The 18689-nt window shown below is 43.3% G+C and overlaps 1 protein-coding gene across 1 annotated transcript in view; it reads left to right on the top strand.

The window, feature by feature from the left end:
- EXT1 (exostosin glycosyltransferase 1) overlaps positions 1-17357 on the top strand; it is a 182981-nt gene extending 165624 nt beyond the window's left edge. The window contains exons 6-11 of the mRNA XM_086741195.1: positions 738-856; positions 1581-1676; positions 4445-4534; positions 8209-8369; positions 9350-9521; positions 12053-17357. Coding sequence (XP_086597321.1) covers positions 738-856; positions 1581-1676; positions 4445-4534; positions 8209-8369; positions 9350-9521; positions 12053-12238 — 824 coding nt within the window. The 3' untranslated portion in view covers positions 12239-17357. The remainder of the gene's footprint in view (positions 1-737; positions 857-1580; positions 1677-4444; positions 4535-8208; positions 8370-9349; positions 9522-12052) is intronic.
- The last annotated feature ends 1332 nt before the right edge of the window (positions 17358-18689 follow it).

Here is an 18689-nt window from a genome sequence, read left to right as displayed (position 1 = left end):
TGGATCTGTACTGCTCACCTGCTAAAAATTCACAGTTACCATGTTAAAAAGGGAGAAGAAGGTTTCAGTGGGAATTTTGATGAAGAACAACTATGACCCCACACAGATGAATTTAAATGAGACTGAGCAGTAATGAAGGGTAGACGCCAGTAGGATCTGTTATTTTAGGCAGAAAAGGAAGTCATAGCGAGACAAAAATATCAGAATGGAAGGCAAGGATGCAAGCAGAATTATCAGCTCAGGAGGTAATTGGAGATGCATGTGGATGGGAATCTACCCAGAAAGAGCAAAAATCTGACAGAGGCTGTAATGGAACGGAGGAAACTGAACAAGCTTCTGCAAGTTGTGGAGATAATCTGTAGAAAACATCAAGCATCCAGAGCCAGGCAGCAAAACAGAGCCCGTGTCAAGAAAAACATTAGGTTGAACAAACGAGATGTCAATATTATCTGTGGGACAAACTGAGTGAAAGAAAGAGATTGCAGGACATCTGTGGAAATAGTAAGAAAAGGCAGTAATTGTGTTGGAGTCAGGGATTTCAGAGGGAGTGGGAGTTAAAGGGAAGTGTGTTCTCCTCCCAAGCATCTGGTATCCTAGTATCCAAGACAAAAGGAGGTGGCCTAAAAAACAGGGCAAGTTTTGCATTAAATGCAGATTATTTTTCCATCTCCAGAGTCCTTTAATCTGTACTAATGGGGCAATTTTGTCTTTACTGAACACATATCTCTTCACTTTAGGTCTGAAGCCTCTTTCCACATTCACTGCCGTTATCCATGCAGTAACTCCCCTGGTTTCCCAGTCTCAGCCTGTGCTGAAACTCCTGGTTGCTGTAGCCAAGTCCCAGTACTGTGCACAGGTAAGCAGCGCTGTTTAACTGTCAGTCACATTGGAGACAAAATTACTGTCCCAGAAGTGAAAAGCCTACTGACTTCAAGTCTTCTCAGTCCTGTTTCAAACCATTGTTTCAATTCTGATGTTTCTTTTCTCTGAGATTTCTACTGTCTGTGATCTGCCTGTATGGGAAACAAAAATTCTGAGTATCGTGTGAGTGGAATAGGGACAGTCATTAAACGCCTTTGTTTCATGGTGCAGGTCAAATAATGACTGCACTTTAAAGATCAGGACTGTGTATGCCACAAACTGCAAAAGGATGTCTGTGCCTCAAGACATCGTCTTCCTTCCTCCTGCTGTAGCTCTTAGTCTCAGCATGCCAGGATTTTGGCTTCTCTGAAAGAAACCCTGGGGAGTTCAGTAGAAGCACTGTCTTGCAGTGGTTTGTCACAAGTGGTTCAGCCTTTGATGAGAGCCAAAGTAAATCGGTGACATCCGTATGACCTGACATAGATAGAGACTTCCTGAGTTCCTGTCCAGCCTATATTTGCCTGAGAGGACATGTATTGTAAACAGTCAGGCTGGGTGAAATCACTGTAGGAAGTGTTATTTTTATACAGTTGTATCGTTGTTATTGATTTTGAAATTCCTAACTTGAATTTAACATTTCTGTCTGGAGATTTCAGTTCTTAGGGTTTGGACTGCATTGCCACAAAGGTCTCTGATCATGGTCCAATATTCTCTTTCAGATTATTGTTTTATGGAATTGTGATAAACCCCTCCCAGCCAAACACCGCTGGCCTGCCACTTCTGTGCCTGTCATAGTCATTGAAGGAGAGAGCAAGGTAGGTGGAGAGAGACTTTGTAAAAGATTGCATGTATTCTCCAGTGGGACCAGAATTTATTTTTCCAGCTGCTTTGGTGAAAGCTTTGTAGGTCCCAATGGTGAGATAGCTCTTTTCTGTTCCTTGGCCCTTTGTACCAGTTTGATCAGAGATTAGTGTTTCATGCATGAGGCCTGTGCTCTCAGAAATCATCAGCATGGCAATTAATACCATGAATCTGAGATTCACAGGAGGGACCCGTTTTTGAAATGTGGCCCCAAGAGTAGATAGTGCTGACCCCATCTTTGGAGATTTCTGTCTCTCTGCAGGTGCATGCAAGTAGTGATACAGCTGGATTAATTGAGTCTGAGCAGTCAAGTGCAAGACTTGGGGGTCAGCTGTGGACTTAAAAGCAGAGGAAGAGATGAGAATGAATAGCGTTAACTGGCCTCTGCACCTTCTCTCATGGCCTTGTAGGGCGTTACTGCCAGTGCTGGGATTCCACCACCAAAAGTTAAGGAAGGGACAAGGGACACTTGCATGGGAACAAAACCACCATGTCACTTCTTGCTGTGCAACACACTTGTTTGTTTGCACTTCTACAAAGTCGAAACAGACACCACTCAGATGAGAAAAGAGCTTTTTTTAAAAATCCACACTGAAGTGGATGATTCCTTTCCAAATGCAGTCCTGAGAGAAGCAGGACTTCTTGCTTCTAGGCTCTTACTGAGACATGTTTGAGCTGGTCCCCTCTGCAATCTCTGTCAGCTGGCTTTTGAGCTCTGCGTATGCAAAGAGAACTTATAGTTGCTTTGACTGTACAATCCTATTTTGAATTTATAGTCCTGCCTTTGGTCTTTTCCTCCAATCACCTTAACAAGGGGAACATGAGAGCCCTGCGAGGCAGGCAGCTAATGGCTCTTGCCTTCCTGGCCATATAAGCAGTATCAGGAGAATTGCTGCAGGGCCAGGAAAGGCTGTAGTGATTTCTGAGCCTTTTGAATGTTATGAGGTTTTTCTCTTTTCTTTTTGGAAAACTTGCACAGGTGAGGTAGAGGAGAAAATTTTTGACCACTTCTACAGTGTTTGTCGAAATTGACCCCAGGCACTGTTTGGATTACAAATGAGTCTCCTGAGTACACAAGATGTGTTTATAGTAGATGATCTCTTCCCTCTAATATCCCAACTTATGTCAAATGGCTTCTTGTGTGGAAAAGCTGCTTGTTTGGACAAAGCTTACAGAGCCAGCGCGGTGCAATTCAAAGGTTGCACAAAGGAACTGTTTTTATCTTCAGACTTAACTGAAGCGTACTGGCAGGCACAGTTGCTCTGTGCAGGTGATTGCAGAGGTCTGCCTTTACCTAACCTTCACTTGTCCCCATGAAATCAAGATATATTATCACACTCATTTTACAAAAGGAAGCTTTAACTACAAAAATAAAATACATGAGTAGTCCCAACTGTTTTACTATTTGACAATTTTACACAGTCTGTAACGGAGCTGGGGTGAGATCGCTGATTTTCCTGCCGGCTGCTTGCTCTGCTTTGCCTTTGCGTAAGCAAAGCAAAACCATCAGCCCCTGCCAGATCACCCCTTCCTCACAGCCACCGCCTCCCCAGGCCGAGGCCGTCATAGCGATGGAGGAATGCTCTCCAGGCAGACACTGTGAACCTCCCGATTAGAGGCAGAGCTTTCTCTGAATCAAGACATAGATTTAGGGATGTGCTTCCAAACAGGTTGGAGAGGATGCAGAACTGACCGTGTCCAGTATGAGGGATGTGTAAAATTTCTCCATGTCACTGTTTCTGTACAGTGATTTGCTCTTACTGGACCTGATTTTTGTAGTATTTTCTTGGCATAATAAGTTGGAAAAGAGGTCTATTAACTAGCCAAGATATTTTTCCTAGGAAAAGAGAGAAACAAATAGTGTTGTGTCCTTGTTACTATTCCATCAGTTCTCAAAACATGCTAATTAGTCTGCTGAAGAAACCTTATGGATTCTCATTTCTTGTTATCTTTTTGATCCCACTTTCCCATGTATTTCCTATTGCTATGAGAACTGTCCTGCCATAGTTTTTAAAAACTTATTCTATATCTAGATTTTATAGAGAGAGTTGTGTCACTTAAGAATGTGACTTTTAAAATGCTACAATAGCAATATAATTCTTGATGCAGGTGAGGCTCAGCTAATATTCATGTTCTTCAGCATATTCTCCTTTTCTGATGGAGAATGTTGCACCATTTGGTAGCAACTCCCTGCGAATACAACAGCAATGCACAGGGCTGGAGCTGTACCACTTTACAGGGGAACCGTCCTCGTAGCATAATGTCCTTCACACACAGCCTGGACTGCTTGGCTTCCCAGCTGCGTAACCTTATGAACGCTGCGAAGTCCTTCTCAGTGTTCGTTACCTTTGATCCTCACGACCCGTAGGAGAGCAGAGGGACAATTCTAGCTACCAGGGAAAATGTCCTCCCTAAAGAAGCTGTAGGTACATGTAACTCTCAGTATGGACCGTTGCAGTTTGTCACAAAAGGAAAGCAGCCTGCTCTAAAGAGGGAGGTCTGTTCAGAAATTATTCCTCAGATAGAAGGTGTAGGCTGACTGCTGGGGTGATAAAAATGACAGTCTTTCACTCTTGAGCTGAAGGGTCCTTTCCATCAGGCAGATATGCAATGTGCCTCAGACAAGAAGAAATAAGAGTGAGGAATAAAATACAGTATTTCCATTAGAAATTAGTCCTTCAAGTAATTTTTTTCCTTCCCTTCCTGCCTTGGATACCCACAGGTTATGAGCAGTCGCTTCCTACCCTACGACAACATAGTGACAGATGCAGTGCTAAGCCTGGATGAGGACACCGTGCTTTCGACCACTGAGGTAAGGGTCTCTGTCGTCTCGGGCGTCTGCTTGGCTCAGCCTGAGCACAGCAGATAGGCTCTGCTCTTGGCTTTGCCAGTGAGCCAATGTTATAAAATTTCCTGCTACACTTCTCAGACTTAATGTGTTGCACTTGTTTCAGCAACCCTGCCACTGCCTGCCATCAGAGGAGCTTTTCACCCTGGTTAATTGGCTCATCATTAGCATATGGTTCTTCCGTTCTTTATTATTTTAGTAACATAGCTGCAGGCGGGTGTAGGCAGCCGAGAGCAACAGGCTTTAATACTCTGTTCTCACTTTTCTGATTGGGGTAGCTTTTTTCCCTCCCCACGTTATCAGTAGGGTGTAGGTGGAGAAGGAAAGGGTGTCGGGGACTGCTGTCGCTCCAAAAGACAACGTTGCCACCCTAATGCAGGATTTAACTGGGGAATGCTCTCACCATTGTGTCACCCCATAAAATTGGAGATCTTTGCTAGTTTAGGTGTTAGAATGTTTGTGCCAAGAGCAAGATAGCGCTAAGAAAAGAAAAATAGTGTAGAAAACCAATTTTTACAACTGGGATGAGTATTGATTTCTGGAACCTCTTCCTGAGAACCACAGGGGAAACTGATGACAGTTTATATAGAGTGCAATATTTGGGAAATACATTATTAATGATGGCCAGGGAATAGCTTGAAAAACTCGATTTTCTTTTGCTTTCCTTTTTTTTCCCCCCATGTTCATGGCCATTCCCTTCTCCCCATTTCACCTTTATAAAAATACTTTTTTATCAGCGATGGGGATCTTTCACTGATGCTACTACTGCTTATATGTCAGTGAAGAAATGCCTAACATTAGTCACCTGTCACTGCTGTATACCCTAAGATATCACTGAATTTGTTCTAAATGGATGAGATAGCAACCACTCTTCTCCCCAGTATGGATTTGTTGTGCTGTGGTTAGACTGCTCTAGAAGGAGCCACAGTAGCCCTCTTCTGTTGCACAGATGGAAGAAGTAGTTGGCATTGAACTTATTTGATACCAAGATTACACCTTGGTAGTTTCTGCTAGATAAGGAAGAGTACGGCTGCTGCCAAAGCACTTGTGTGCAAAGCCCTGCGCAGCCAAACAAACCCCCAACCCAAAACTAATAAAAGGCATGGATCCTAGGGCAGGAGTTGCTAAGCAGGTTGTTGCTCAGGACGAAGGGTCCAGCTGCCCTAGGGGCCATGGTAAGACCTCTCAGGGACTTCATTGCACTGAGGTGGTATTTACAGCAATCCAGCCCGTGGATTCCATGAGGATTTGGGGCTTTATTTTGTTTTGATTTGTATTTAGTCATCATCCAAACTTTGGAGTCATTCAGTCTTCTGGAATGCATATGAAATAAATAGTGTTTCTCATTCGGCTGGGCCGTGTTTTGCACTAGACATTCTGAAATGCAAATATTTGTTGTTGTGTGAGACAACATACACATTTCTTTGTGGCTTCTTCCCTCCTGTGAGCAGCTTAGAGCTGATACTGCATGTTTGTACGGTGGGTATTGGCTCTACGAGCCCCATGGCCCCTGTGCTACAAAGAGAACCAGCTGGTCAGCTCTTTCTAGCACCCACCTTGCAACTTCAGCGTGCTTCTGCCAGGGTGCCAGGGTCAGCAGCTCTCTTTGGTGGCTCTCTGTGAAGAACTGGGACCTTTCTATTGCTTTATTTCCCCCGTCATATGGCTTACACAAAGAAACAGCCCATTGAAACACTGACATGAAACGCACGGTATGAAACTTCCCTTGAAACTGGCTACTCTTGGTTTCTCGTTGTGGCACATTTTCAGGGCCCAGAGAAGGCGATTCAGAAACATGGTCAAACACAACCACATTCCAGTTGGGAGGAGCAGCCACATCCTCCACTCTGTCCAGCTCTAGCTTAGTAAAGGTTTTCTGTTCACAACAGAACGGCGCTTAATTGCTCTTGTGAGAGGAGCTGTGCCACACGTGCAGAGGGATGTTTGCGTGGGAAGCAATTAGGATCAGCACAGGTCAGAAGAGATACGGGGCTTTAAGAGACTCGCATCCTGGTTGGCTTTTCCTGCTGATCAGCTGAGTGGTAATGCTGCCAGGTTTTTTTAATAAAGAGAATTTTCTCTTAGGGTGCTTGCTTTAGTGCATCTCCCTGGTACAAGGACAGATACTTGAAAGCACAAGTGAGGGCACAGAGTGCAGCTGCTTTATTATTTATTTAAGTTTGAGATGCTCAGACTTCTCTAAAGAAAACAGATGTCACGTTTTATGGGAAAGGCCTTTACAGGGAAAAAATCCTTTAGTTCTTTCATGTGGTATTGATTTGGATGAGATCAGAACTATCACAACGGTGACTGGTTTGTGCACATTGTCTTTCTAGTTGGCCTCAGATTCCTTGAAACAACTTGAAAGAAAATAAGCAGTCCCTAACTTTGTGCTCCGGTACATGTGCAACTCTTCTGTTTCTTAAAAACACTTGTAAATGAGAGAAGTCTGACAGTAATCACACAAAATGTGACTGTACTCAGAGCAGCTATTCTTTATCTAACCTCTACACCCTTGACTTTGGCTGGGTTCTTAGAAGGTTTTTCAAGAATTTTTGAGCAAAGTTTTAGGTCCTTCTGGTACTGGAGGGAACTTGGTGTGCAGTGCAGAAACAAGGCTCTCATTTTCTTAGGTTTGACTGGGACCATTAGAATTTTCTTTAACTCTTAAAAATTTTGGTCTGGCTTGAGCTCCCAAACCTAAGTTGAAGTGGAGGGACTGCCAACAAACTTTACAGTGACATTTTTTTTTCCATATGTATTTTAACCAAACTCCTTTCAAATCTGGTGCTGATGAGCCTTCTGCAAGCTATCCCTACCCACTTTTCTAGTGTCACCAGGATCCTGGGGTAGCAATGTCCTGTCACCTTTTCAATTCTCAGATATTTGAGTTCTTAAAATAGTTACAGCAAGATAATAAAATAAAATTTTTTAAAAAAAAACCCTGTTGGCAGCATTTGACATCTTCTTGTGACTCATACTGTATCAAGCATTTTCCTAAAGTATAGGGTCCTAAAGCCATTTAACTACATGGGAATCTTATCTTCGTCTTTATTAAGCTATATGTTTAGGCCTCTTGGTAATACAAACCATCTTAAAAGTGTGACCTGCATGTACCTTAAAGATTCAAAATAGATGGAAAATATAAAAGAACTCCGTGTTGATTGCCTGTTTTAATCTCACTGAGTCACCCTTATAATTTAAGGTGTTTGACCCCTGATTTTCCAAGCTTTGTGTTGACAGTACTGAAATGGTAGGTTGGGTGCACAAAGATGTACAAAATGTTCAGTTTACCACATGGCTATTGCCACTCTGTATTGCATCTAAGTATAAATACATGCACCTACACCCATTCTTTCTGTAACTTGAAAAGATTTGATATGTAAAGGGCAAGCTTGAAAATGTTAATGTAATGCTGCGATGCTCTAGACTCCCTGTAACAGGAACTATTAAAATGTGCATAATTATAGGGCAAAATGTCAAGCAGTCAGTTTAATTTACTGACGAATACATGGAATTAATGTTTTGCAACAGTTCCAAGATTTTGAATTACGAATTAGTGGCAAGGTAATATTTTGTTTTGTTGACATTTGTTGAAACAATTTCTGTATTCATTTGGCCTGTACCTTTGTCTGCAGGTGGATTTTGCCTTTACAGTTTGGCAGAGTTTTCCGGAGAGGATCGTAGGGTACCCTGCTCGCAGTCACTTCTGGGACAACACTAAGGAGAGGTGGGGGTATACCTCCAAGTGGACTAATGACTATTCCATGGTATTGACAGGAGCTGCTATTTACCACAAGTAAGAACCCAAAGCATCTGCTGTCCTCCTTCTGTGTGAAACAAAACAGTAAAGGGGAGGGGGGTGAAGAACATTCTTCCGGGGAGGGGAAAAAATGGAAAGATAATAAATGGGTCTACTTTTTATGGGGTAATAATTTAAGTCCTTGGTTTAGCTCTGGGGATCTGGTAATCATTATTGCGCTTGTTGGGTGTCTTTGAAGTCACTTGTATTTTGAGGCAGTCGGACTGCTCTTTTTAACATCAGGAATTACACACTTCAAAGAGTTCCCGAATTCATTAAGCTGCTCGGCTGAATGGCCTGTAGCACAGCAGAAGGAAGGTTACTTCCAGACCAGCTCTGGGTATGTGTTGGCTGACACCTGCAAAGTCTTCTGGCTGCTCTAGAAATGGAGTACAGTCACAGATCAGCATATCACAGCACACTGGAGAAAAACCTTGTTGTTAGGACTTCAGCAGATCAAAGGCCTCTCTGGATTTTAGGAGAAGTCAGCAAATACTGGAATATCTAATCTACATCCCCACAAAGGAGGAGACAGGCCGTGGGGGATAATACAGGCCCAAAGGAGAATGATTTCAACAATAAGGACAGTAGTAGGCCGGTTTAATAGAGTTCTCTCTAGCTGAACAGTTTTGAAAGAAGAGGTGGAGTATGAATTCATCAATGTTGTCTGTTACGTTATGGCAATGTAGTGCTCTCTTTCCCGCTTCTCTGTTATCTTGATACTTAGGTCTGCAGTATTTCTTTCACCCCAGTTACAGAAAAGGCATATGCTTTGTTTCTCCATTAGCACTATTTACTGTCTTGATGAGATACTGATTTGTTCTCCCTCCTTGTTGGAGGATGAGACTGAAGAATGGAAGCGGTATATCCAGAGTTGATTACAAAACTTGTGTCTAAACTGCGATAGAAATTTCCTGGAGTTTGTAATTCCTGAAAGCCCAGTGACTTGTGTTACTAACCCTGCTGTTGGTTTCCAGATATTATCACTATCTGTACACTCATTACCTGCCTGCCAGCCTAAAGAATATGGTGGACCAACTGGCCAATTGTGAGGACATTCTAATGAATTTTTTGGTGTCAGCTGTGACAAAATTGCCTCCAATCAAAGTAACACAGAAAAAACAGTATAAGGAGACCATGATGGGACAGGTATGTATCCACAGTATGTTTTAGCAGTTGGGTTGTATTGCTCATATAATGGTTTGATTTCTAGGTTAGGCTTACAGAGTGATACAATTCTGTCTGTTTTGGTTTTTTTTTTCAGTTTTTAGTTTAGCGGAACTGTAAATAGACTTTAGATATGCTTCTTATAATGAAGGAGAAGAGAAATTGCAAACATTTACTGTGGATGACAGCTTCTCTTCATAGTTTTCTCACACAGTGTTATTCACAGTGATCCCAAACTCATGGAACTGATGATTGTGGTGACTGAGTTTCAGTTAAACGCCAGTTTCCTAATTAAATATTCTAGACCTAAGACCTAGTTATGGAATGCTAGAAGGAGAAGTAAATTCTAGAAAGGTTTTCTATTTGTAACTATTAATGAATATAATGTACCAGACCTTCCCTGTGCCTTTTTAAAGTATATAGTGTGATTCAAGCACTGACTTTGGACTGTCACAACAGAGGTAATTTGTGATATTCAAGCATTTTTTCCCATAAGGAACATTTTGTCCCACGGTGGTGCCATCACTCACTAGCAGCCATAGAATGCTTGCTTTAGATCCTCTTCCAGCTACTGGAAAGCACTCTGACATTGCAAAAAATGGATGTACCTTCTAGTAACAGGGATACAAAGTACCCTGGGGGCACTTTTCCTCCTTCCCTGTGTGAGAGAGCGATGGGAAGAACGGCAAGTCCTGCAAGACCTGCAAGTCCTAAGCAGCATCCCATCTGTGCTACCGTGGTGTCTGTGATCCACGCTACAGACAGTACCGTGATTACTAGGGGGCAGGAGAAAGAAGGAGCCCTCTATTTTCCCCTCACATTTTCTCCTGTTAGCATTACTTGGATCTTTGACAGGGGAGTGGCCATGCCAGTTTGTGGACTCCCTTATCTGTATGACACAGCGCTTTCATCTGAGGTATAGGTAGCATTCAGCAATTCTGACTCATCTGGGTACCCAGGAGACCTTCTGTGAAAAAGCAGGTGCCATCCAGAAAGTGCCTATTTCTTCCAGTTTAAGCTTCACCTCTTCACAAGGCCGTGCTTTGGCTGTTTGGCAGAGTCTGAACATTAATTTTTCTTTTTATAGTGTGGGTGACTTGAGTCAGCCATGAACTATAACTCTCTCCTAAAGACAAGTTGTTCCTGCAGCTTTGGGAAATGTAATGGGCCATGTTCATAATTCCTTGAAAGACAAATAAAAAATTAACATAACCTCAGTGTTGTGACAGAGATTAATAGTCGTATGGAAATTCACTGTTAATGGCCAGAATGTTTGCTATAATGGTCTAGCAACAAGCTTTTGCTTGCTCTTCAGTGGCTCAGTGTAATCAGGAGTCTGTAATCAATGCACATTATAACCTGCCACTTGAGCTAAACTGACCAGGCCTTGGACAAAGATCAAGTTTGATACCTCATTCATTTGGCAAGTCCTTGACTTTATCAGTTTCTTTGCATTTTAATTTTCTCACTTTGGGTTTATGAATTTGTATTTGTTTTTAATGTATAGTGGAAACGTAATTGCTAGACAGAGATGCATGAGAAGTGGCATAAAACAAAACTTGGGTTCTCAGCATTCATAGTTTATCTTAAATAATAGTTTTATTATGTTTATACATGCAGTTTAGGTACAGATAGAGAATAATAACTGCATCAGAGTTGTTAGGGCCTTATTTTTCCAGATGTGCTGAGTTTCATGGACTTCCATAGGAATTACAGCTGCCCTGAACTTTGAAAAATCAGGCCACGGTATTTTGCATGTATGCGTGGTAAGACCATGGTCTTGTCCCTGGGTCAGAGTTTAACATGATGTAATGTGGAACTTGAGTTAATTTTCTCTCTCCGTAAGACAGTACTGTCTTACGGACTGGCCTAGGCCTGTAGGATATCTGGAAGCACCCTGCTTCTCTCTGCTGGACATCTACCTGCATGAGTAATGCCAACCACGTGAAAACTTCTGCTGAGCTCAGTTACAAGCTGATTGAAATTACAGGTGTATAAATTTCTGCAGATCTGGACTGCAAAAGTGTGGTTTTGACCTGAGAAACAATAATAATTGCAATGTGTTTTCCTTGTACGGCTGAAGGTCGTGGGCAGCAGCTGGATGTGCACCTCCAGTGGAAAGTGGTGGCCTTCTTGTCTTTCCTGGTGGTTTTTAAGGACTTGTTCTATGTCTGAAGTAGCTTGAGGGTGTAAAAAGAAAAGAGGAGGAGATGGGGTGAGGTTGTGTGCTGGCAGGCTTTGGGAGACCTGCCCGTGGGTGTCGTGCTCTTTGTGAAGCCAGCTCAAGGTCGAACTGGGCTCGCCATGCTGCACTGCCCTCAGTGCCATTTCGAAGGCTGGGGGTGGTTGGTTCCTCTGTTTTGAAGCCCCGTGGTGAGCAGATTTCAGCCCCTGTGGCTACTGGGTGCTCTTAGGCCCCTGGCACTGCTCTGCAGCATGATGATTACCCTTTCCCACCATTTTGTTTGTTGCGTTGCACCTGATGTCTGATGTCTGCTCTCCTCTCCACACAGACATCCCGGGCCTCGCGCTGGGCCGACCCCGACCACTTCGCCCAGCGGCAGAGCTGCATGAACACTTTTGCCAGCTGGTTTGGCTATATGCCGCTGATCCACTCTCAGATGAGGCTCGACCCTGTCCTCTTTAAAGACCAGGTCTCCATCCTGAGGAAGAAGTACCGAGACATTGAACGACTCTGAGGAGCGCTGCTGAGGGGGCTGAGCTGCCCCCCGCCCGCGTGGCCGCCGGCGCGTGGAGCCAGACTGTGCCGCCGACAGCAAGGGCCCCATCCTGGCGAGCAGCGTCCCAGCGCCGGGGCCGCGCTGCTCCGGACTGCGTCCAAACCGCCCGGCAGGCTTCTGTCGCTCAAGACTAGGTCGTGTACAGTTTCATTATGGAACATTAAATAATTATTTTTGAAATGATTGCTATGCAGGTTTAAACTTTTTTAATGATCAAAAAAAAAACCCTATTAAAAACAGAGTTCTTTCTTTAATCAAAATTGTGTTGGTTGTGAATATTTCAAAGCTGCCATTTCTTTCTTTCAGGCATTTGATTGTCAATGCAGTTTTCATTCTTTTTTCCCTGCAAAGTTAAACTCTTGAATCTCATAGGGAGGAAATGCAGCAGGTTCAGAAACAAACTGAGCACAAGCAGGACAATGCTGAAGTGTTAATGTTTCTCATTTACTGCTGACTTTAATTTTTTTTTTTCTCAGTTTTCCCCAAGCCAGTAGCAGCCACTCTTTTGGACGGATGGAAAACTGGAGAAGCCCCAACGAGCCAGATAAGAGCATAGATCCTCCTGGTTGGACACCCTATTTTTAAAGCCTTTCCTTGAAGGGGGAGAGGGGCATTACTGCCAAGGAGCAAATTGGTGATGTGGAGCACAGGGAGGGCTTCACTCACAGCCGGGGTGCAGTGCCGGCTGTGAATCTGGTAGGAGAGGCGCATCCCAAACGGCCAGCCCGTGTGTGAGCCCTGCGGGGGCGGCCAGCGTGGCAGCCGTGAATCCTGCTGCCCCGGGGCATTGGTGCTGCTTGACTGCAGCAGCTAAATTTCTAGAAATAGCTTTGTTTTGAGGGCAAAAGGGGTGTTGGCGAAAAGAAGAAAGCATGTTAGTGCTCGCAATGCAGGCGTTTGGCCTGTAACAAATTGGTTTATATGAAATCAAAGCATGGGCTTTTTTTTTTTTCTTTCTTTTTTTTTTTGTTTTTTAAGTGCAAATAGGTGGAGAAATTCCCTCTTGGAGGTGTGACACGAAGTAAAGTGCGTGGTCAGACACTGGGTACTGGCAGCAGCTTGCTTGGGGCAGGGGAACTTGGACAAAAACTTGCCCCTGAAATACTGGCATTGCTCACACTCCAAAATGGTTTTATCATTTCAAATGGAAGTATTTTTAAATAGAAATATTCCAGTTGTTTATTTCTCTGTCATTATTTGCTTATTTATGAGTTTCTTTCAATTGAAGAATGAAAACACAAGCAGTGTTCTGGGTCAGAAAGATGCCATTCCAATTTGCTAAGAAAATAAGCACTTTAAAAATGTTTTAAACTCTCAAATTTTGATGAGGTGCATTTGGGGTACTCTGTAACAATCACCACCCCCAAGAGCTCTGTGAAAGTCACAGCGGGAGGGTTTACTTCCCATGCCCAAAAGACCAGCAAGCCTTTCTATACCTCATTCCTGGGTAAGGAGACGGTCCGGTAGCAGGAGTGAAGAGTAGCTGGAGTGATGGGAAGGGTGGACCAGGATTACCACCAGTTTCATTCAGACTCAGGCACTGCTTTATTACGCAGCTTTAAGCAACTCCCATAACCGAGGCACACCTCAGTTTCCTCATTTGTAAAAGTAATAGTTAAGTGGTTGTAGAGGGAATACTGTGAAGCCTAAATGATTTCTCTTGTTGGTAAGATCAGGATGCCTAAATGGGAAGTTCTTTAAAAGTGCAAAGTACATATTGCTAAATGTTTGTGTGCAACCTGACATGTAAAGACTTGCAAAGAATGCTTTGGTTTGGGTATGTATTGTAATATTTGAACAGAGCACAGCGAGTTAGGGCAGGAACATCAGGTTTGTGATATTTTGCATTAAATCTGAACCAAATCTTTACAGGGATCTGCCAAAACATGTGTGAGACTGCAGCTAGTGACTTACGCTGCTGAGAGGAAGAGGTGCCACTTTTCCTCTCCACTCCCGTTGTTCTCCCAGCCCCTGGGCCCTTGGCCACGCAGTCTCACCTCACACCTTCTGCCATACTGGTGCCCACCAGATGCTTCACCAGATGCCCACCAGAGCCATCCAGCTCTCTAAAATCACAGAAAACTGTCCTGAGATGTATTGGATTATTTTAATGCCATTTTAGAGAGTTTAAATCAGCATGTGGAGAGCTGTGTAAAGAGGCAAGGGTAGGTAGGCAGGGCCAGGGAGGGAAGGGGAGCAGGTTATGCTCCTGTCTTTGTAGGGTGAGCTGCTAATTCAGCTCCCCACATCCCATAAAAACCTGAACCTCACTCCCCTGTGCTCTCAGGTCTGTGCTTGCTGATCTGCAGGGGAAGGTGGAGCCCAGAGGTTTGATTTTCCAGCATGAAAGGCTCAGTGGCTCCCATGCCACTTTTTCCTCTTGGAGGTCAGGCAGCTCTTTCAGGGCCTTCTCCTTAGATTCAGTTTTTGGAGAATTTGTCACACACTGGATGAAGTTATCAGGGCTCACACTTTGCTCGTGTCCCCTTTTGCAGGCGGGCGTGCAGATGTGTCCTCAGGAGCATCTGTAGCTCTGGGAAGTGGTTAATGGTTTGTAGCCGGCAAGAGGGGCCAGGGAGGGGGAGAGGGAAAGTGAGAACCCTACAAAAACAAGAATTGCAATTCTACTTGGGTTTTAGTTAATGCTGTTTTGGGGCACGTGGTAGTAAAAAAGGGAGTAGCTAACCATTTTTGGAGTGCAGCGAGTCAGGCCAAGCTTTTAAGCTGTTTGACATTCTGTTATCGTCACTTTTTGGGGTGGCTGAAAGAGACTGTGCTAAAGCTCTGTCTCAGTGTGATTTGAGGCCCTTTCTGTTTACAGATCGCTAATTAAAACAAGCAACAATGAAAGGCTTAGCTCCAGAAGGGATGCAGATAGGTAGGAGAGTTTCTCTTTGCAGCACGTTACCGGGGCATAGCTGTCTCTCTAGGAAAGAATGTGCCTCGCGGCCAGCCTGGAGAATGGCCATCAGTCTCCGTGCCCACGACCCGGGGACCCAGGGGAAGAGCTGGGTGCAGATCCAGCCTGGACACTCGGTGTGTTACGCTCAGTGCGGATGTTATCGGCCAAGGACACTAGGCATGCTTCTGAGCCTACTGTGTGCATCTGTGTTGGGCAGAGCTGTGTTGTTTCCTTAGTGAATGAAATCCCCTTTTACCACGTCCTACATGCGAGTTAATGGGCTCTTTGTTCTTTTTTTTTCTCCCCCCCTTAATTCAGATGGTGCTGAAACAAGGTTCACTCCTTGTTGCTCCTTTTGTAGGTTTTTTTTATTATTATTTTTCATTAACAGCAGGCTATGTTAGCCTTTACTTTACAGGTACTTGAATGCCTGATGACTTGACTGAGTGTTACGCATGTGGCCTTTCGTAAAGGTTACTGACCTTAATTTAATCAGGGGTGAGATGGATGGATGAATGTGAATAGATCCATGCCATTAAAACAGAATAAAAGTAGGGATTAGAGTTTGGGAGAACTGATGAATTTTTAATTGAATTTATTAAAGGAAAAAAAAAAGATAAAGAAACCATTCCCAGTTATAATTTGAATGAGATCTATTGCTGGAGGAGGGTTTTATAATGAGAAAAACGCAACACAAAAATAGGGGCAGACTTCCAAGATAGAAAGTGCCTGGCTGTCCTTGCAGTCCCTTGGGCCTGTACAAGATTTGATTTGCCCTCTTTCTATTTTGTGAAAAACTCTAATTGTTACCATAACGTTTTCTAGATGTGAATGTTTAACCTTTGTAACACTTTCATAGTGAACACACTGGTGTGCTAATGCATGGCTGTCGAGCGCTTTGATCTTTTCCATTGGAAACCATCATGGATTTGATCAACTTCAGATTGCAATTTCTTTTTTAGAGCCAACTTTGATAAAGAAATTTACCTTTCACCAATGAGCGCCTTTTAAAAATAGCTCATTTACCAAAAGATGTCGTTTGGAGAATGGAAGTAATCATTTGACACTGAAGCAATGAAAGAAACAGCTAGAAGTAGTCTTGGATTATTTTTTTTTTTTTAATCTTTACATTCCCAGTGTAAAATGCAGTGTCCTCCTCTTTCGCTCTCCCCCTATATTGAAACTAAAAGTCCGCTCAGTGTTTGTCATAAGATCTGTACTGATTGACAACGTTGTATTCATTCCTCCAGCTCAACATCCTCTTACAGCACAGGGTGGATTGGTGGCCTGCTCTTTTTTTCCAGGCCAGCTCTGCTGTCTGTCACAGAAACGTGGCCTTCAAGGGTGTCAGCCTGACAGAGCCGCTTCCCTGGGCTTCGGCAGGATTTCACGGGGATGGGCTGGGGTCTTCTGGGGAGGGACCTGCGCCACGCAGGGTCTCAGCCCATGTCTGCTGGAAATAAAATTGCACCTTCCAAAGTTTTGTACATCTCACCCTTGCTTAAAACTAAGTCAAAGCTGGCCTTTATACCACTGTTTTAACCGTCTTCACATACGTTTTTTAAGTTGGAGTTAAACTAGGGGGAGTTAAATTAGGGAGGGTTATGGGGCTCATCAGATGCTTTGGGATGCTCCCTCCCACCCTTTCATGTTATTTTTAGTGACTATTTCACAGTGGATTAGTGATGATCCAATGGGCCTTGTGACCTTGTACATAATCCTGTATATTTATTTTGAGAGAAAATATGTATAGTGTTTGGATGATGAGAATCAAAACCTGAAATGGGAATTCATAGTTGGGCAAATGTAAAGCAAAAAAAAAGCAAACAAAAAATACAGTCTTATTTTGTATAAAATGTACATTTTTGAGAAAAATTTTCTAATGCATTACCAATGTTTTCATAGTGCTGCCACATCTTTTTTAAAGTGTTTCTCCCTCTTTGTTTGACTATTGACAACATGGTGCAATTAAACCTGAAGCAAGTGTGTGAGTGAGAGAAAAAGAGAGAATGAGAAATTTAAAAGCCATATAATTTGGTTTACTTCATTAACCTGTATAACATCATAGGTTTACCATCTAAGATAGGTTGTTTTTATAGATAGTGTCACCAAAGACTTTTTTTCTTCAGATTTATTTTGAAAAGTTGTTAATAAAGGACGTACATTTCTGTTGCAGTGTGTTTTTATTTTTAAGGTAGAATAACAGATCTTGCTTGTGCTCTTGAGAATGCAGATTTGGGAGAATGATAACACCAGTGGGCTCGGGATCATGGCCTGTAGGTTTAAGGGATTAGTCACTGGTTGTTACGTTAGAGATGTCCAGACTGGCCTCATCCCTTCTGGGGCTCAGAGCATGGAGAGGTCCTTGTGTCGTCATCCCATCTGATCTGCCAGTCATAGAAGACTGATGTATCTTGGGAAGAGGCTGAAAGAAGTGAGTGAGTCTGCTCTGCCCCTGGTTTTCTGAGTCGTGACGGGTTCCCCCAAAACAGAGCATCCCAACAGCCACTGGTGTTTGATATTGACTATGGCCTTCTCCCTGCCAGAGAACCAGCAAAAAATGTAACCTGAAAATGATCTGAGAACAGTGTTCCTACTCCTTCAACACTTGAATTCTTGGGCAGTGGCAATGTTATTTATACAAAACAACCTCAGGTGGAATTCATTTGATTAAATGCAGATAGCTACATCTGCAGGAGCTACCAGAAGGCTGTTGTCTACATTAGCAGTTAGCACAGGCTAGCTGATGTAGAGCTGTACTCCAAAACCTGACTTCCATGCTATACACATCTTGGAGAGGGTGATCTAGGTGTGGAAATGCAGTACGCCAGATGGACTTCTGCATTTTCCAGCTCAGTTTCATCTGAAGAGGATCCAGTTTGTGTGCTCCAGCACTGCCCTATAATGTGAACCGAAATGAGATAAGTGGGGAAAAATAGGGATAGTCACCTCCGAACTGAGCTGAACTGACGCACTGCTACCGCTGTGCACCCCGTGCGGCCTGCGTAGTGAGCGGAGATCAAATCCAAAATAAAACAGGACCTTGGAGACTTATCTGTGTCATCTCTGTTGTATAGAAAAGCGATCTGTAAAGGAAGAACAAACTCCATTGGAGATCTCTGTTGTGCTTGTTAGGTGAGGGGAATCCTGCACCGAGTGTCAGTTTTGCTTGCTAACCTGCCACACTGGGAATAAAAACTGATTCTTAGCTGGAACAAGCCAAAGCCAGGTCCATGAGGTCCCTGGAACCTTGGCAGCTTACATGAACTGAGGATCTGGCCCATAATATTTAATGCATAATCAGTTCAACTTTAAATGCACTTTTGAGGGCTTTTTTGAACAATCCCACTGAAACTCATTGTGCTATCCCTTGAATGGAGATAGATAAGGGAGTTGGCACTGATCAAGGCCTTATTTTATTTTCTCTTTTAAATGATTAGCAGAGAGAAAAGAAACAAGTCTCTGCTTTCCCTTTCTAAAGCTCTTAGCTAATTGTATCCACAATGT

Source organism: Chlamydotis macqueenii, chromosome 2 (genome assembly GCF_036417535.1).
Source record: "Chlamydotis macqueenii isolate bChlMac1 chromosome 2, bChlMac1.mat, whole genome shotgun sequence".
NCBI lineage: Eukaryota > Metazoa > Chordata > Aves > Otidiformes > Otididae > Chlamydotis > Chlamydotis macqueenii.
This window is presented reverse-complemented; position numbering and strand designations above follow the sequence as displayed.